The following is a 20,751-nucleotide window of genomic DNA, read 5'->3' as shown; positions in this document are numbered from 1 at the left end:
AGCCCGCCCGGCTCCTCTGTCCATGGGGTTTTTCAGGCAAGAATACTGGAGTGGGTTAGCATTTCCTTCTCCAGGGGATCTTCCTGACCCAGAGATCAAACTCCTGTCTCCTGCATTGGCAGGTGGGTCCTTTATTGCTGAGTCAGGGAAGACCATCCGTAAGCTTATGCCTGTGTATATTCAGTGTTTCCTCTTTCAGCAGAGTGGTCTCAAGGTGGATGAGCTAATTTTCTTCCAAACTGAATGAGAGGAAGGTAGGAGATGGGGTTGATTATCAATTTTCAAATTGGTCCTCTTAGCCCAGCGCCCCAGAGGGAGTCCCTCCCTGATAGCTTGAGGGATAGGGAATCTAATTCTTCTGTCTGGGGGTGAAAAACGTTCTGAAAATATTCAAGGAGCAAATATGAGTGGAACATCAAGTCTGAGGAATTAAGGCTTTTGGAAGGACTGTGGTGACTAACCAAGCCCAAAGATGGTGACTAACCATCTTTAGTGGAAGGTGCCTCTGAGTCACCTGTGTTTGCGAGTGATACAAGATGGAGCACCGTACACATAACACCATGTAGCCACAAATCAGTCAGCTGAGCGCTGCTTCCCACACAACAGCCAAGTGTTGCTTCAGCCCCTGCAGGAACAGGTTCTGGAGATGAACTGTCTGTTCTTTTGTTCACTTTGTGAGCAGAATCCAGTGGGTGGATGATGGATAAGATCTCCAATGTTTACTTTAGTTGTTACACTCCCCTGGCACCACACCCCACTTTCCTACTTTATTTAAAGTAATAAAAAAGAAAAACAGAACTGAAGAAAATTGACTACTGAATGTGGTTTCAGGCACCAAGTGCTTTTTACTTCCTTTTTCTTTTTTAAGCTTTTCATTGAAGTTAGGGCAGGGCAAAGGGGCATCTGGAAGGGGAGGATGCAATCCTGGCTTAATGGGCCCTTTATGGGACTGGAGTTTTTGGAAGAACTTCAAATGGAGTGAAATGACTAAACTTTCCTGGTTCCAAGGAGTTATGTGTGTGTGTGCGGGGGAGGGGGAGGGAGGGGAGAAATCCCCAGCACAGAACTCACTGGCACATTAGGAACATAACGCAAGACAGAACACAATACATCTGTGGGTGAGATGCAGAGTTTGGAGGAGATAATGACTCTTTATTTTTTCAGCATTCTTGTTAACATGAGTAGCATAGCAACTTTAAAGGAGAACAATAAGAACAAATTTTTTTTGACTTTCGCAGTATACTTATTATATCAGACAATGTTGTTTTCTAAACTTCTTGGAAAAAAAAAAAAAAGCAATACAACCCAGTATCCGTGCAGGTCTCTTCCCTTCTCTGAACACCCATATGTGTGCTAAGTCACTTCAGTCATGTCCGACTCTTTGCGACACCATGGACTGTAGCCCGCCAGGCTCCTCTGTCCATGGGATTCTCCAGGAAAGAATACTGGAGTGGGTTGCCATGCCCTCCTCCAGGGGATCTTCCTGACCCAGGGATCAAACCTGCATCTCTTAAGTCTTCCGCATTGGCAGGCATGTTCTAAGGGGAATAGCCCACCTCTAGCTTCGGGGTACATCCTTACCAGTCTAAGCTGAACAGGGATATAGCATGTGACCTAAGAAATGTTTCTTTGCTGGGGAAGGGGGTAAGGGGTTAGGGGTAGAGGAAAGGAAGCAGTCTTACCTTCCATTGGATGCTGTCCTGTCTGGCTACGACACTAGGAACCATGTCATGTAGTATTGTGGATGATGAAGTCTTTTAACCTGGATGATAAAGTTTATATTCTTGGAAGGACAAGCTGAAAAATGGGAAGAACCTGGATCCTTGTTTATGTTGTTGAGTCACTGAATTTATCAGGTGGTTTATCAGCCCTAGAGCTAACTCATCTCTTGTTCTGTGAAAAAATGTATTTTCCTTGTTAGAGTATTTGGACTTCAGTTTTCTATTTCTTGCAGCTTAGAAAAGTTTTAAATTTGTGTATTGATGCTGAAAGTTTATTCTGTATAATAATATTTCCTTTTTTTCCCCTTAAGTAATTTGATATAGGCAGTTTATAATCCTTGGGGCTACTTTGAGACAACTCTTATGAACTGGGAGCCTCAGCTTTTCTAACTGCAGAGACGAGAGCAATCCGTTATTTGTTCAACTAAAAATAGTTTATTATTTAGTTTAATATTTAGTTTATTATTTATAGTTATTAAGCACTGTATTCTAAACACTGTTCTAGAAGCTTGGAGTACATCATGAACAAGAGGGAGAAATATCTCCATCCTCATAAAATAAACAAAATGAAGAAACAACATGTCAAATAGTAATGGTAAGGAGGAAAAAAGTCAAGGAAAGAGGATATGAAGTCCTGTAAAGGAAGCTAGGTTTGAAGTCTTGAATAAAATGGTTTGAAGTCTTATGGATAAGACTGTCAGGGAAGGTTTTACTGAGACAGTGACTTAATTTTGCAAACATAAGTGGAGACAGTCGCTGGGATCTCTGAGGAAGAGTGTCTGAGCGCCGGCGCTGCGGTGGAAGCGCCTAGCGCGCTCACAGAGGAAAGGTGAGAAAGATGTAGGGAGCAGTGCTGGGTCTAGCCGCGAAGGCTGCCTGCAGGGCTTTTGGTTTTCACTCTTGAGTGGTAAGGGCAACCATGGAGGGCTCTGTGCAGAGAAGTGATGTGCTGTGACTTATATTTTAACAATCTGCTTAATCCCTGATGGCTCAATGGTAAAGAATCTGCCTGCAATGCAGGAGAGGCAAGATTTTGGTTCGATCCCTAGGTCAGGAAGATGGCCTGGAAGAGGAAATGGCAACCCATTCCAGCATTCTTGCCTGAAAAACCCCATGCACAGAGGAGCCTGGCGGGCTACAGTCCACAGGGTCCCAAAGAGTCAGACGACTGAGTGTCACAGCAGACACCCCAAGAGTGGACAGGAGAGGGAAGGGGAGTGACTGAGAGTCCAGTCAGGGGCCTGCTCCAATGGTACAGTCCCCTTTTCTTTCACCGTCTTCCTTCCAACAGTATAGAGAACATGATGGTGATTTGGCCCAAGGGAGGCAGCAGAAGCCATTGTTGGAAGTGGTCAGATTCTGGTTATAACTTGGTAAAAATAACGGGATTTCAAATGGTTAAGAGATTGAGATTTCTGGCCTGATCAAAGGAAGAACTGAATTGCCAATTCTTGAGATATGAAAGAGCGTAAAGGGAGCAAGTTTTGTCACAGACGATTAAAAGCTCAGCTTTGCACATTCTGAGATGCCTAGTAGATCCCCAATGTCTGTAGATTCCAGTCTACCTGGAATCTACATGTTGGATCTACATGTTTGGAATTTAAGAGTGATCTGAGCTGGAGATACATATTTGAGAGTCATTAACATAACTTAAAGCCATTGAGATTAGGACCAATTATTCTGAGAGTGAGTGAAGAGAGAGAAAAAAAAAAAGTTCCAAAATATAAAAGCCAGGTTGAGGAAAAGGAAGCAGTTAGAGACGGAGGAGGAGCATGGAGAATGGTAGGAAGAAAATTAGGCAAATGTATTGTCTGAAAGAGGAAAATGTTCTCTAAGAGTGAGATGGTAGACTGTGTTAAATGCTGCTGAGAGATTGGGTAAGATGAAGACTAGACACCGGCCCCTCAAATTAATGACATTGGTGACCCTGGGTGAACTGCTTCATGGATTTGTGAGGGAAACTGGAGTGGGCTTGAGGGGCATGAAAGAGAGGTGGCAGACAGCAAGCACACGCAGGCCTCTGAAGGTACCTGGCTGTGAAGAAAAGAAACGGGCGTTAAGTAGAATACCCCGTGTAGAGGAAATGATTTATGGTGAGGCGGGGCTGGGGAGACTTGTGGCACCTGCTGGCCGGGAGGTGTCAGCTGGAAAAGGATCCCCAGCAGGGGGAGAGAAGGCAGGGTGCGGCGTGCAGACAGAAAGCAGAGATCATTTCTTGCTGTGGAGGCAGCAGCTGGGTCCTCGGAGAATACGCCAGCTTACTTTTGAGAATTGTTTCGGCAGAAAGGTAGAGGTACCGTAACTACTTCATGCTGCTGCTCAGACAGGTGGTTTATGCCTGCTGATTATTATTCAGACCATGGACACATAGTTCAGTATGCTACTATCTGTCCTCACTGTTATCTGACAAAGACGACCATGGAAACAGTGAAACATTTGTATAAGTCAGTAGATTTTTATTTAATGAGATCACTCATTCAAAAGGTTGTGCTTTCTGTGTTTACTCTTACATTATATATAGTTTTTATTTATACAGAGATTCAAAACTTCAGTTACTTCAGGCTAAAATTCCTTGAGAATTTCCCCAGAATATACTGATTTACTCCCTTTCATTTTCCCTACTTTCAGCTGGATGACTACATCACTATTTCTCATTTTTCTGCTGTAACACTTGAGTATATCCTTAGCAATATCAGTAAACCAACATAAACAGGGCAGCTCATAGCAAAATAAGAGGTATATACACCTCTAGGTAAGGAATAACCAGAACATTGGGAATATTAATATCAGTGATTGGAACAATTACAGCTGCTGCTACTTAATATTATCCACCAAATATTATTCTAGGTACTCTTTATCCATTATCTTTAAACCCTCACAATACCCTGATTAATTGGTGTTTTTTCATTTTATAAATAGGAAATGAAGGTTCAGAGGGAAGAGGCAACTTGCTCAGAGTGTCAAAAACAGAGCCGAACATTAAATCCAGGACTCTGCACTGTGAGTTTCCCATTTTTGGTTTGCCCACCGTTCAGCAATTACTAACAACATCTCATATGGGTTCACAGACAGAAACACACAGTTCTTGCCTATAGATAAGACACAAAGATGTATTTCCAAAACCAAGGTGGTTGGCAGGAGAGGTGAACACTAACTCTTATGCAAGTATTGAGAGCGAGCGAGCTTACAGCATGGTCTAGGGAGGGTTGCTGGAGGGGATGTTATTCTAAATTGAATTTCAAAGAACGAGTATGAATTATGTTGAAAAAGTAGGGGAAGAATATTCTAGGTTAGAAGCAAACCTTGCGTGGGAGGGCTTTTAATAAGCTGAACAAAGCTCAGTACTGATGTACACTCAAATTTAAGTTGGAGTAACAGGAGAAGAGGTGCTTGCCTGAGTATTGGCAATGATGATCCAGAAGTGTTATACAGTCAGATGTCAGATTTGCATGAAAAGTGGAAGCGAGCTAGCGGCCATTAGGAGGAAGGCATGTTCAGAAATTTTTAGGGCTCTTGTGTCAAGTGCTTTGTTTTCAGAAAAACTTTCCTAGGAGAGACTGTTATTTTGTGCACACAAATAACACAGTAAATTGTCATTATCACCAAGTTCATTCTTAGAGGGGAGCTCAGTTCAACAACTTCATCTTAATGTCAAAGGTGAATTCTGTAATAATATAGGATGTGTGGCTGTTGGCACTAGCCTGCCTCACACATGCATAAATAGAGTATCCCTGAAGAAATAAAAGTGAACACACTGTCAGCAGAAATCACAAATTTATTAACTCTTAAATATATCAATTAGTCATTTACCATTATGGCAAGAAATATATACAGTGTCCCATGGTAAACTGCAGTGTTTCAAAATGAGAGAAGATAATAAATGTGTAATTCCATTGTGGTGGAGAGAACAAATCACAATTTCCTCACATCATAGTGTGGAAGACAAACTTGATCTACAGTAATACTTCAACACCACATGCTAAAAGTGTAAAAAAAAAAAACAACCAAAACTCTATACCTAATATTTTTCTAAAATACATGTATGCCACGTATAGCCATTTCACAAAAAGGTAAAAGAAATTAAAAAGGGAAAAATGAGGCCATTACTTTTTCACAGATCTCATTGGCAGGTTAACATGGCTCAATACATTTACTGTATATATTTAAATATATATTGTTTTAAATCGTGTAATAATTATCAGAAAAGCTTCAATCCATCTACCATACATCCACTAGTAACAATATCTAAGGTGATTAGTAATCAACACAGAAATGTGAAATGAGAGAAAAGAGGGAGGGTTTTTTTTTTTTAATTTTTTTTTTTTTTTTGCTCTGCTTTAAAAATAGGCTTCTGAGGATTGTGAATTACTGCTGTTAAAATAAGGTTGGTGAAGAGACCGTGCACTATAAAGCATTTCGGGAGGAGAAAAAGCCCCACAGGAACTGAATAAAGGGAAAATGAGAAGCACAAAGAAAACAGGGACGTTTCCCTTTTCTTTGTTTTAAGCAGGAAAATCCTAACTCCTAGAAGGGAAGTAATTTTACTCCGACACTTGAGAGTAGCTACAAAACCATGAGTCACAGAGATAAGAGTTCAAAACACTCAGACAGGCCTGCAGTGTTCTCCATCCTCTGAACTTCCGAAGCCTAGCCAGTGATCACGCAGGAGGGGCGAGGCAGAAGAAAGTGCCTCTGCACAAAATCCAGATCCACGACCAGCTGGGTGCTGCCCGGCAACCGCTCCACGCAGGAGGACGCGCTCCAGGTACGGGAGGAACCTACTTGCTTTCCTCTAAGTTTAAACAGTTCTAATACCTCCAGCTTAGTTAGGATCCCTACGTCCAAATTAGAGCAGAATTACAAACCTTTGAGCTCTTCTTGACCTCATCTCTGTGGGCCCTGAAGATGCTCAAAGTGTGAGTCCAGCCACCTCCAAGAGGCCTCAGTTTTTATTTTACCTTCATTATGCATATTTCACTTTTCTCACACTACTAAACAGGGGGGAGGAAAAAGTAAAGCATGAAAAAAAAGGTACAAAAGGAAGCAAACAAAGTGTTAAAAGAAATAGGATAAAATGGAGAAAAAATTAAAAAGCACAGATTTGAGAAAGGAACAAAAAAATTCAATTCAGCAAATTTCACCAGAACAGTGCGCGTATACCCTAAAGTGATCAAACTTGTCAGTGATGTGAGTTTTTCCAGTTTATGTAGTTTGACCAAAAAAGACAGGACTTCAGATAGTAGCAAAACCCACTAATTCTCACTTCCACATTCATGAATGATCCAACCCACTTTGTCTAACAGCAACACAGCTTTCAGTGAAAAATCATCCATTGCAGCCAGGATCACACTAGGAAACTGAAGGTAATTTTTTGTTTTTTGCCTTTTTTTGTTAAACAAGCTAAAACAGATGAACAGCAAAGAGTTTTTAAAAATTTACTTTTCTCTTACAAACTGTCATTCAGAGAATGTTAACTCTGAAGTCTGTTAAGTCTTGGCATAAACAGAGAAATTGGATGACTAGATTGTACTTGGGAATATTGTGGAATTTTTTTTTTTTTGCTGACCTCCCCCTATTGTTTGCCAACAATGATTGAAGTTTGCATGGAACATCCCCATAGTTGAAGTGTAAACAATGTATAGGAAGGAATCTATGACAAGATGATGCATCACATAGGCATTACACAGAGGACCTTCACAACTTCATGCACTCGGAAACATGCATGAAGAGGAGGAGAGGACGGCTCAGTGTTACCATCCAGGTGCCTTGAGAACAGAGAATTGCAGAAGTGGCACTGTTGATGTTTAGCTGCAAAGAGAGAGGGGAGACATAAACTGTTTTATGAAGTATTATCAGATTGCTTTGCCAAAGATGAGGCGAAGCTACAATTTTTATAGCTAAGTAATAGACTGAAAATACTATGTATAAGAGATCTTTGCTTGTGGCCGTTAAGAGAGAAAATGAATGATGTTAGACAATACTGATTTCCTGCATTAATCTGTCAATTTGTTCACACAGAGCAAAGCTAAAAATACTCAGGCTGCAATCACATGATTAAATATACAATTTAAGCATTCATGCTTACCAGATAAATTAATAAATGAATTGTATTATTTAGTTGAAAGAGACTAAAAGTTTAAGTTCACCTTTTAGCTTTTGTCACTATTCTTAGACTCTTCTGGATGTCCACCCTAGAAGTCAGTTTTACAGCCTCAAGAATAGGGAATGTGGGATGATTATTATTTAACCAGAGGTCTTCTTTCTTTAAACCAACAGCTGGGAGCACTATTTCTTCCAAGCTTGGACAAAGTTCAGTGCTTTGAATGGGGAACAAATTCACAATGCTGCCACACGTATCTGAATCCTTTCAATCCAAGGTAAGAAGCCAATCTTAAACAACACAGGCATGAATTTAACTACAGTCAACTTTCAATTATCCTCTGGAATTACTCACTTCGTGAGTTCTAAATTTCAGCCTGACTTCCTCCTTGTGGTCAAATACCATTAAACTTGGCCAGGCACAGCAAATTAATCTACTTATTAACCTTAGCTAAGTGCAGGACAGGAACTATAACCTCTTGAAAAACAGACATCAAAGGATCCTGGAGCCGGATGTAAATTAGATCTGGATAATTGAGAGTTGTCTGAATTGACCCAGGTAGAATTGTCTTTTGACATGAGAACTCCACAATATTTGAAATGCCATGATCTGTATGCTGAAGGTAGGGTCTTTTCAGCACTTATTACCTTGAAAATAAGGGTTATGCTACACAATGTTGCCAAACGTTAGACTCAAGAGCTCATGCAGAAATGCTACTGATTTTCAAAGACCTTTTATGGTTTCCATTGACTATAATGCAAGAAAATATCCTCAAAGAGAGGAAAAACAGCCATGCAGCTTTTCAGTCGTTAGCTCCAATCACAAAGTATCACGGAGCAGGATGTTACTTACAAGACCCATATGTGAATGGTTTTCAGGCCTTAGATGTTTTGCCACAAAGAGGTGCTTCCTGAGAAGTTTTCTTTCCCATTTGGAATACAAGGTGGCCTATTAAGAGAAGCCTCACTTAAGCCACCTGGCATAAAATGAAATTTTCTCAAGCAGGCTCTATCCATAAACACTGCAGGGAATTGTAGAAAAACCTAACCTCCTAGTACTGAATGAATGTAATCCCTTTTGTAGTAGTTGGCAATTGGTACTGTACCTCTTTGGGGTAAAAAACACAGAAATGCACAAAGATAGGCATCTTCATTATTGTTACATTTCTCTCTATTTTTTTTTTTGGGGGGGGGAGTGAATTTCAGCCTTTCTTTTTTTTCCTTCTTGACCCACTTTTGACAAATCCAACAGTGATACATAGTAAGGCTAAACAGAAGGCCATTTGAAAACCACTGTGGTAGGACATTATTAAACTAAGACATTTTGATTCTCTGGAGTGCATTGAATGGCTGTTTGTTTGGTTGTGACTACCCATCCCAAGGCCCCCAGATACGAACAGGAGAGAATCTGAAATGAGGTCAGCAGCTGGCTGAACTTCTACTGAACCTGAACACGCCTTGTCCTCATCTCACTACACTTTCTCAACACAACTGTAATTCCCCTTTTTGCCAACTGCAGGCAGCCTTCTGGACCCACAGTCCTGTACCACAGGGAGCTAATGGCTGATGCTGCGCTTTTCCTCATGATGCTCCTTCAACTTGGGCTGTGTTCCCTTTGTTCTATTTTTCCAAATTCCACTCCTCACTTAAGATTGCTCAAAATTCTGTCTTCTCTACAAAGTATACTTCCAACTTGTTATAAGCAGTTTGCTGCATGGGTTATCCATTCCCTGTACTCTGAAGTTGATTATGAACTTTTAGTTTTTTCTTTGGTATTGGTGATATAACATAATGTCTTTCATCTTGTGTTTTATCTGGCACAAGGTAAGCACCTAGATGATATAAATGTCTAGCTACTGACTGGAAGAGCAAACATGACCTTTGAGGTAGAGTGGTATAGTGAGAAAGGTGCTGAAATATTTAATACTTGCATTTTAAATGCTATGTTTCATAAGTTTCTCCTAATATCTTTAATAGAGCACCAGTAGAAAAATCTATGAAATGAAGCTCCTTATACGATACAGTTGCCCCACAGTATCTGTAGCAGATTGGTTTCAGAGCCCCCAAAGATACCAAAATCTGCAGATGCACAAGTCCCTTATATAAAATGGTGTAGAATTTCATACAACCTGCACACATCCTCTCATGTACTTTAAATAATCTCTACAGATTACTTGTAATAGATAATACAAGGTAAATGCTATGTAAATCATTTACCTGCAAGGCAAATTTAAGTTCTGCTTTTTGAAACTTTTTGATCCAAGACTGGTTGAAACTATGTGTGAGGAATCTTTGAGTAAAGACGCTTGACTGTTTTGGCCATTTTAGAAATTTTTTCCTTCCACATCCCCTTCCTTTGCCAATATGTGACAATGAAGTTGTATAAATTGTTTACCTTATTACATGAATTCTCCCTGATTTAACCATATCTAAAATGACTGTATACTTTCTAGGGCAAGTTTCAACCAACAAATAGCTAGTCTGATCTTTCCAGAGAATTATAGACTGATTCTTATGAAACATGGATTCCCACCAGTATAACTAATCACTAGCATTAAATAACAGATGCCAGGCTATTAACAATGGAATAAGGAACAGGCGCTGACCATGGGCGTATTAACAAGGAAGCTGACAGCTGGAAATATTTACTTGATGGGCACTGTTGGCGACCCCGAGCGATGAAAATGAACGTTCTGCCACTTCCCGTCCCGGCGGTGCCACACACGTGTCTCTTCCGACTGCATCGTTTTCGGCATCCCACTGCCATCCATGTACTGGGTGAGCCTAATGTATGCGATGCAGGCAGCATCATCGCCCACCAGGTGTACGTGAGGGTTCAGGATGATGGTGTGGATGGGTTTATTGCTTTTGGACAAAGCTGAAAGAGAATATGGAAAAGAGAACTTAGTTTCTATGCAAAGTAAACCGAAACCAATAATAACTTCACTTGGGACCAATAAATAGAATATCATTCATTCATTCAACTATTCATTATTGCAAATAATTGAGTGCCTGTACTGTGCAAAGTATAAAGAAAAAGCAGAAGTAGATATAGCCATTATTTTCTTTGTGGTTAAATTGTACGCCACTCAAACTTTGGGTGAAAAAGCTGGAGAGACGTAATTATAATGGGAAGTGGTTAGGAACAAGCCATCAAATGGACAGAGGTGGAGAAGGGCTAGCCCAGGTGCACGGAGCAGTTTCGTTTTTTCCAGTAAAGGAACTGCGGGGACAGTTGACAGGATATCCTGTGGGCTGGTTCACTTGTTTTTGTTTTTTCTTTTTTGCTAGTTGGTAAAGTACATGGGGCAAGGGAAATACATCATGTCTTAAGCATGGAGATGGCTATCTTCTAAATAGGCTGGCCATAGGGTGAATCAGTTTCCGCATCTCATCCAGTAGTGGCTCCTTTATTTAGTACAGTCCATTCTAGTAGTCCAATTATGGTTAGCCAGTAAAAATCCAAAATTTGGTGTTGGCCATATACCCTGATTCTGATCCTCTAGCTCTCTCCTTTGATTGAGCAGTCCTCACTAGGCTCCAGCCTTTGTTGTTTTGACAACATCTATTTATTCTGACTGTTCAGTGACTGAGAGAGATGAAGATTTAGTGCAGATATTGACTCATGCTACTCTTTGATCACTAAAACAGGCAGAACTGTTTTTACCTGTTATCCAAACATATCCTTCATTCCCAGGAAAGGTCTGAATTAATTCCTTACTGCTACAGGCCAATAAAAAACAATATCCCATTATTATGAATATGTATTTATGGAGAGTAATGAAGTGCAGTGTTATGCTGAGGTAGGTTACAATATTCATGGGTTCATTATTTTACTACAGATGAGGTGGTATCAAGCTAGTCTGTTGAAGAAAACATTATGACATGCTGTCAATCACAGCATGAAACAGAGAATATAAGAACATCTATTGAAGTTTTGTTAAGGCCAGTTTACCACATAATTATCTTTGTTTCCTTGCAAATATCTATTGCATATAAGAAAAAGCAATTCATCGAATGTAAAAATGCATGCCAATGCAAATATTCTTGTCAATGCTTATAATTACTGGATGTAAACCTGATTATCCGAATCATTACTATGATTCCTCTTTAATTCATAAAAATTTCATTGCAAAAGGTGAATTTACTCCCTGCATCATGCAAACACCTTATACCTAATGCCTTTGGGAGAAGGATAAGAGGAACTTCTATTTTATACTTTTTTTGGTGACCTGAAGGATTTCTGCAGGAGTTTCTTTTATCACTTTCTCTGAAATGTGGCCATTTCATCTGATACCATTAAAATTCTTGTACTCTGAATTGAAATATTTACCTCATTACTCATGTTCATATACATTTTTACCTTGAAAATGAGCACTAATTATTATTCTTGAAAGCACTCTTCTCTATGGCAAATATTCTGGCATGCTGTAATTTCTCTTATTTTTTCATATAAACAATGTTTTGAAAACCTGAAATTAATTATTAAATTTTTAATAATGTAATTAAAAATTAATAAATTTTTAAGTATTTATACTTTTTGATAACTCATTTCACAGCTTATATTATACATTTACTGGGACTTCTATGGGGTGTATTTAATCACCATCACTTTTTATATAAAATTAGGTATTTTTCAAAACATACCAAAGCTTACGGCTATTGTGGTTTTTTATTTCAAATTACAAAATTATGATGTGGGATGCTGGACTAAAGAAAGAATGCTCACTGCAGGAAGGAGCCAAAGAATCTAGAAATTCTGGAGAAATTCAGAGAAGCTGGAAAAGGCATGATATTCAAGTAAACGTACCATTTTCAAAGTAGAATCGATGAAAGTCCATCCCTTCCACTAAATTACCCAAAGCTTCGGGTTCAAAAGCAGTAAGGCCTGGGTCACAGATTTTTCTGTACGAAAAAAAATAAAATAATGAGTTAATGTATTCTATTGTTCCACACATATCCATTTCTAATTTATCAAACAGTCACTGAAGGAAAGTCTTAAAAAACACTGCAAACATAAAGTTTCTATCACAGGCCTTCACAGGGTGGGTTGAAGAGAAAACCCTAAAAAAGAACTGCAGTGACCTCAGATAAGGACAAGATAATACAACCAGTTCCAGCAGCTGATAATCTACAATGCTTTAGGAGTTTCCTTCGAAACATTTCTAATTTTTAATTTGCAAGGGGAATTCTCTAGGCTTTCCCCAGTTTTTATAATTCCCTAGTTTTCTAGTTGTTATAAGTTTATTTTTGAAATGCTAAGTCCTATAAAATAAACTTTGCCTTGGAAATTAAATATTTTTGGAATAATCTGATACTATCTACATTCATGTGAACGGTCATTTAGACTGATGTGAAGGTAAGTGTCACATCTTACATTTTCTGGCAATGTCCTCAAGACTTAAACTTTAAATACAAGCTTAATTAACTTTTATAATTGTGAGATTCAGATGCACATTAGTTTACTTTTTAATCCTAGAATCATGATTCAAGAAAAAAAAAATGTTAAATATTCAGGGAAAGCCAAAGGGCTTTCTTGAAAAAATTCAGCAAAGAATTTGTTAAATACCTCCTATGTAGCAGATATTCTTTGAAACAAACAACAATTAATACTGGACTGGAAATAAACACAAAGTGCCCAAAACTCAGATATTATCTGTGAGATAGGAAAGATTTAAGAGAGAAAAATCTGAGTTTCACTTTCTGGAGTAAGAGTTTTCCAGGTATGTGGAGAGGGCTAGGCATACAGGGCGGCAAAGACCATGCCGGAGTCCGGCTGGGGAGTGATGTGACAGCCGGCAGATGCGCTGAGGATGGGGTCTCTGTAAGTCCCGTGGAAACAGCAGAGAAAACACTTCTCGGTACTGTGTGATCAGAGTAGGCGTCTCAGAGAAGGCGCCTAAAATCTGGATTTGAGGAATTTAGTAGTTCACAAACTTAGATAAAAGAATGCATACTGAAGGATTTTGGACCGTTAATTTGGTGAGGCTTCATCTAATTTCCTACAGAAATTCCCCATGTGGGAGACGAAAAGTTAAAACGTTTTTAACAAGAATACAAGTTTTAAAAAGATCATTATGGTTCTTAAAAGTACAGTTCATGGAATTTTGGAACTGATTTTTTTAAAGAATACTTTTAAAGTAGAAAATACGCTTTAACGCAAGATATCACAGTGGTTTATTCATTGTGGTAAAGAAACCCTCAGGTGCGGATAGGGTGGGAGTGGGTAGAGATTTTAAACTTTAAACACTCAGACTTCCTGGTGGGCAGGTATTAAAGCTCAAAGTTAAATATATATAATCTCTAAGAAGCAAAATGGCAAGAACAGTGTTCCCATGGTAACAGGACTTGTTTTCTGCCAGGGGCTATTACTTTCTCTATAAATAGACTTTTGGTTGTCAACATTAGTGAATCAAAATTTTTTACTACTTGATATCAGGGCCAAAATCATCTGAGGATCACTGTGCTATGATGGATCTTTTTACCCAACCATTGAGTCAACATAGTTGAAAACCTATTAATGTGTTCTTTCTCTCTGTTTCTATGTAAGTAAGTAATGTATGTCTCTCTCTCTCTCCTATCACAGGCTTTGGGTTAATAAGAGAGTCACAAACTGCTCCTTGACCTATGGGGGTGCATGCTCCAAACAGGTGTTCTGAAGACCAGCTGACAACTTTACCGATACCTCCTACCACCCCTAAATGGGAGGTGCTCTGGGTTAACTACTGGGCCTGAGTATACAAAACCAAGCCAGAAGACAGGAAAAGGAATTAGTGAGCTGAGGAACTGAATTATTTAAAACACCCTATTTTAAAGTGTCTGAGAATATAGCAAGTGCTATATTTCGCCACTTTGGCCTGGCCGACAAACTCCACCATTCCACAGGGGAAAGCTATTGACATATTTTTTAAAGTGTATTATGTTTGATGAATCATATGGGTCTAACAAAGTTATATCAACCAAAAGAATAAAAGAGAGCTGGTCCTATGGTTCAGGATTCTAAACAACTCTTTAACAATAAACAGTATTTTTTAAAACTCCAATTCTTACTATTTCTTTCATTCTAAATATATTCTTACTAGGTCATGTTAAAGAACTGATACACACACACACACATATGTATATACTCATGTTTGCACACACATTAAATTTATAAGAGGCAGTCCTGGGATTAATTTAGTTCTTATATTCAGTTACTGTCTTCCATACTTTATATTTATCTATTTGTAACTGATAAAAAATATATAAAACTTGGAAAGAAGAAAACCCCCCACAGTTTCATCTCCCAGAGGCAGTATCTTTTGTTCACAATTTTTGTCCCTGTTTAAAATTCAAAATCCATGCCCCTGTTAAATTTTTATAGCTAGAAATACAGGGTTAAAGCAGTAATCTGGACCTTTATAACTTTTCTGGTGTATAATAACTAATTGTGACCCAAGCCCCAGCTGCTGCCACCACCATGGAAGTGTCCCCATCATACCCCGTCAGGCAGAGGGCAAGCCACTGGGGTCCTGCAGTCTGCTGCCCTCTGTGGTCAGCAGGGGTTTTATCCCTGCTCATCTGAGGGGCAGAGAACCTCCTACATTCAGACTTGCCCTTGATTAGTGGGCATCAAGATGGTCTCATTAGTTTGTCATTTGTATTTCCTCTTTTGATAATGGTCAGTTCAGGTCCTTTACCTATTTTTCCACTTTCCAATCTTATTGTCTCAATATAAATTAATTTTAGGTACATTTTACAAATATTTTGTTAGTTTTATTTTGGCTTCAAAAAATTAAAATAGGTACGTTCTCTCTCTAGGTAGCCCAATAATTTTACTTTCTCATTTCTATGAGATGAAGATAAAGTTCAGCTGTACTGGATGTTGCCTCCTGATTTCTCTCTGTCCCATCACCTCTGCAGAATGTGAGGGAAAACACCCCTAAACCCAGATGCACTTTCTCTGTGCTTTCCTGTTCTTTTGTTTTTAACCTCATGGACTGCTCTGCTTGCAAAGCCTTCTCTCACATGGAGATGAGCTCTGATAAAGAAATCCCCACTTTTCCTGTCAGAAGTCTAATCTCTCTCTGCAATCTTAACTACACTTGCTTCTCTCCTGGGGCACTTAAGTCATTTATACCTTGAAATGAAGGTATCAGACCTACCTACTGTATCAAACCTGGGTTGAATATACATGAGTTCAGGTACACTGAAGAATGCATTCATACAGAAAACACTTAGTCATATGCATGAAAGCAGAATAAATGTGCCTCCACTCACGTGTAAGCTTCAAAGTCCCCATTGTTGATAGCTTCGATCAGTTGTTCAGTGACTTTGATAATCTCTTGCTTTCGTGCTAAAGGCAAAGACAGAGAGTTGGGTGAGAAATAAAGGGTAGAAGCCATATAAGATTATTCTAATGATACTATTTTCCTCAAACAGGGTACTACCCATTTAAGACACAGCCCTCTCAGAATCATGGTGTTTTCCTCTCTACAATCTTGCTGCCCAGAGCTCCCAGATCAATGTTAGGTCCTTGTTCTGAGAGCCTGGCAGAAACAGTAGGAAGCTGTTCTCAGGTCCTACTTCAGACCTAGAGACTCACAGTGTGACTGTAACAGGACCCCTGAGTGAACAGGTTCATGTTGGGGAAGCACCACTACATCCCCTTTGTTAGAAAACGACATTCACCTGGAAGGTCAAGGCTGTATTTTTTTACTAATTAGTTTTTATTACCTTTATCTCAACATGATTGAGTTTATGAACATTTTTCTCTTACCATTAACAACTGTGTTATTTAAAAAGACAGTCTTAAAGTATCACGTTACTAATACATCTTTCTTCATAGTATTGCTGAAATGCATTGAGACATTTAATTTATATAAAATTATTATTTTACTGTTTAGCTCAACTAACTCTATGAAAGGGGATGCTAACACTGTAACTGCTATCATATGTAGATAAATGGCCTTGCGTAAACTGTAAATTGGAAAAACAATGTATGAATTAATGCTATGGATGGAGCTAGAAGTCTTCCTGTAAGCTGTCAACACTGACATCAAACATTATTTGCTTCTATTCCTAGCCCACAACTGGTAAAATTGTTAAAATAGTTGACTTGGCTCAAATTCCACTTATTTCATCTGCCTCAAGTGTTCTTTTCCTTTTTGGAAAGCCTACTTTGTATTATTTGGCAATTAAGGATATACTATATACCATGACAATTTCTTTAGTTAAATTATTGTTGTAAATTGTTACTAAACTTGGTTGAATCTCTAATGTCTTCCTAGTTAGATTAAAAGCTCCCTGTGGGCAAAGAACATGTTATTTCTTTGTATCCTCTAAAAAGCTTTATCCAATGTCTTTTTAATAAAACAGATGCTCAATAAGTTTGTGAATTTGGCCAAGTGATGTTGAAAACCTTTTCCTGATTTCAGAACATTATTCTCTTGCTAATGAAATAAAAGCATGAAATATTTTAAAAATTAAATTTCATTAAATTTTAAGAACATTGTGGTACTTCCTTAAATCACTGGAAATACACTGAGGGTAATCACAAAGTTATTTCCACTCTACTATAGTGAGGTAATAAGGCTGCTGTTCATCATAGAAAAAACTGAAGTCTGGTTTTAGTTCTTACTGATTAAAGGCAACCAGTTTGCATTTTTAATGAATCTGATCTTTTTAAAGTACATTCTTAACCACAAACTTAAATGTTTATACTCACTTTCAAAACTCCAGGTTATCTAGGTTTAAATATTCCTTCTTTAAAATAAATGTTCTGTAAAAACTGACTTCATTGAGACTATATGAGACTACCTTATAAAATATGGTTTCTTGATAAAATGGTTACTAACAATGTCAAGGTTGATAGTATAAAAAAAATAATCACCATATAGGGTAGATTCCAAAATAAGAGTTTCTTAGTTCCTATACACACTTAAAACATTTCTTGCCCATGCTCTTTTGATGAATGAATAGCTATAGTATAGCAAATATGAAAACATACTGACAGGAGGAGTGTCAGGGAAAATTCTGTGACACGGACGGTGCCAGCGGCACATTCTAGCTTAAATTTATTTAGGCAATACGTGATTCATCTGTCTCTGGCCTCAGCAGTGTGAACATTTGGCAAAAAGGCATGACAGCTGACCCGATTCCAGAACATACAGGACACTGGTGTGGGGAGCTCAGAAAATGAAATTAGGAAAATGTGACTATGAAAACTTACTCCTTGTATTAAACCCTCATTTAAAACTAATAGATTCCCTAAGACACTGGGTGGCTAATCATTAAAAACTATAGTTTAGAAAACAATGTCAATTTTTTAGAACAACAACAAATACAACAAATGGACGTAAGATCACTGCCCTTTGAAGAGCTTCATTAGGCCAAGTTAGTTTACACAGTGTGAGAAGTTCAGAGTCACTCTCTGAAAGTCTCTGGATTCCTTCACAAGCATAGTATGGTATTAGAAACACGGGGTTTGCGTGGCCATGTCTCACTCTGAACTACTGTGCAAATACTCACTAGCTCTTCAACAGTTGGCATCCCTACAACTGGCTTAATCTTCATCCTGCATAATCAAAGTGACACAAATTGCCTTCTTAGTTCTTATGTTCAGAGACAGTGGTGCTGGAGCTGGCAGGACGGCAGATGGGAGGTGGCCAGGATGCCTCTGTGCTGCTCTTGGCTTGGGAGGGGCCTGGAACTCAGGAATCTTTAGAGTGCTGATTTCCCTGGAGCAAAGGCGAGTGAGTCAGGGCAGCACATGACAGCTGACTCTTTAAAGGAAAGCAGGAGGCTGGGGATGAATCATTTGTATACAGTAGTCTGTTGTGGTTGGAATGGTTGCCACAGTGACTTAGAGGAAGATGAAGGGTTTGGTACTAGCCAGGTCTCCTCTCCTCCACAGTGAGGCTGAGGGATGATCGCTGGGTGAAGTGCCTCAGTGCCTCTGTTCTGTGGGGAGGGCCATTCTCCTCTAGCCCTCCCTCTCCCTGAGAGTAAGTGATGGCCACTATGGAAGTCCAAGTGGGGAGATCTGTGATGTGTCCCTACACTAAAGGTGTGGGAAGAGTGTACCAGTAAGGTGTTCCCTGAATACCCGAGGCTTCTACCTTGTGGCTAACCATTTAATCACAGGGAACTGATTACTGAATAGTTTTATTGACAGAATTGAGGTGCTCAAGCCTATATACCCACAGGTCCTAAAGGAGATTTCAAGGTTCCTAGGGAAAAGGCAGGAGAGAAAAGCAAATGAGAGAAATATTCCAGATCCTGAGTACAATCACATCCCATGCAATTCTGCAAAAGAACTGCAAATAGCATCATGTTCCAATTCATATTTTTTGGCTCTTTATTGTTCTAAAGAAGCCTGGAAGAGTAAGATAAGAGTGTGAACGGTCCAAGTATTTAAAACAAAACAAAACAAAGACAAAACAAAAAAAACATCCCTGGGAACTGAGAGTGATTATATGATAAAATAACTGATAGATTTCAACATTTCTCAAGCAGTATGAGATCTGAGCATCATGGCAGTTCCCTCTGATACGCAGACAGATGGTACTCCTCTGGTTAACAAAGAAGTCGGGAGTACAGGTACTGCCCAAAGCCACAGAGTTTGCTGATTACTCCTTTACACCATCTTGAAATACTCCTCTTTTTTCACTTCTCCCAGCTTTTCTTAATCATTTGATCACAGCATCTCACTCACATTTGCCACATGGACTTCAAATGTTTCAATTCCTTTTAAAAGGCACAGTCTGAAGCCCTCTTACCATATACTGTTATCCCTACAGTTCTGTCTATACCAGCGCTTTAAATTGCTGAATATCCCATGACTCCCAGATTGTTACTTCTAGACTCTTCCTCTAGGTCTGTAAGTCAGCACCTACTTTGGAATCTCCATTTGGATATCTCAAATGCATCTTGAACCCAACATACCCTAAACTGAGCATATGAATTTCTGTCACCACAAACCTATTTGCTCTTCCAGGGACCTCATCCTGGTGAATGGCAACATCATTCATTTACACAAGCCAGAAAGAAACCTAAGAGTCATTTTTGATTCCTTCATCCCACCTCTCCCAATCCAGTAGTTCAAGCCATATTGCGTTTGCCTTTTAAAGGCCTTACACATTAATCCACTTCTTTTCTTCCCATCACTCTGGTACAACCAACCATCATTTCTTATCCAGAATAAATATCTAAAGAGGGACTATTAAGCCTTGTAAAATCTAAACCAGGGAAGCCCATGTGTATATATGTGTGTGTATGTATAGATACACACACAGTGTATACCAATGGAATACTACTCAGCCATAAAAAGGACACAATAATGCCATCTGCAGCAACATGGATGGACCTAGAGATTCTCACACAACGTGAAGTCAGAAAGACAAATGCCACATGATATCATTTATATGTGAAATCTAAAATACGACACAAATGAGCTTACCTATGAGACAGAAACAGACTCACAGACATAGAGAACAGACCTGTGGTTGGCAAGGCGGGGAGGAGGGATGGATTAGGAGCTTGGGACTGACAGATGCAAGCTGCTACATATAGAATGGATAAACAACAAGGTCCTACTGTATAACACAGGGAACTATATTCAACATCCTCTGATAAACTATATGAAAAGGAACAGGAAAAAGAATGTATACGCATTATAACTGAATCACTTTGGTGTACAACAGAAATTAACACAACACTGTAAATCAACTATAACAAATTGAACAAATATTTGTTCTGTTTAACTACTACTTCTACATTCACAGAGTTACTGGGTACTTGCCTGCCAGAGACTTGAAGGACACGGGGTTGAGTGACTTGTTCAAGTCATCCAACAAATTCAAAAGCTGTGCCAGGACTGGAACTTTATTTGGCTGAGGTGTTGTCTGCTGTTTAATTCGCTAATCTATTTTCCTTTCCAACCCACAGTGCC

The 20,751-nt window shown here is 39.0% G+C and overlaps 1 protein-coding gene across 18 annotated transcripts in view; it reads right to left on the bottom strand.

Moving 5' to 3' along the window:
* Positions 1-5,478: 5,478 nt before the first annotated feature.
* The window catches only part of CAMK2D (calcium/calmodulin dependent protein kinase II delta), a 299,891-nt gene continuing 284,618 nt past the window's right edge, over positions 5,479-20,751 (bottom strand). For 9 of the 18 annotated variants that reach the window (XM_043870839.1, XM_043870833.1, XM_043870835.1 and 6 more), the window contains 5 exons: positions 16,080-16,155; positions 12,631-12,725; positions 10,470-10,698; positions 8,674-8,769; positions 5,479-7,529 (listed from right to left, as the gene is read on the bottom strand). In XM_043870839.1, the coding sequence (XP_043726774.1) occupies positions 8,703-8,769; positions 10,470-10,698; positions 12,631-12,725; positions 16,080-16,155 (467 nt within the window). In that variant the 3' untranslated portion in view covers positions 5,479-7,529; positions 8,674-8,702. Of the gene's footprint in view, positions 7,530-8,673; positions 8,770-10,426; positions 10,699-12,630; positions 12,726-16,079; positions 16,156-20,751 lie in introns of all 18 variants that reach the window. The other 9 variants (XM_043870845.1, XM_043870837.1, XM_043870844.1 and 6 more) reach the window with 2 other exon arrangements.

This window comes from Cervus elaphus, chromosome 17 (assembly GCF_910594005.1).
Source record: "Cervus elaphus chromosome 17, mCerEla1.1, whole genome shotgun sequence".
NCBI lineage: Eukaryota > Metazoa > Chordata > Mammalia > Artiodactyla > Cervidae > Cervus > Cervus elaphus.
The sequence above is the reverse complement of the archived record's forward strand: the minus strand, read 5'-3'. Positions and strand labels throughout refer to the sequence as shown.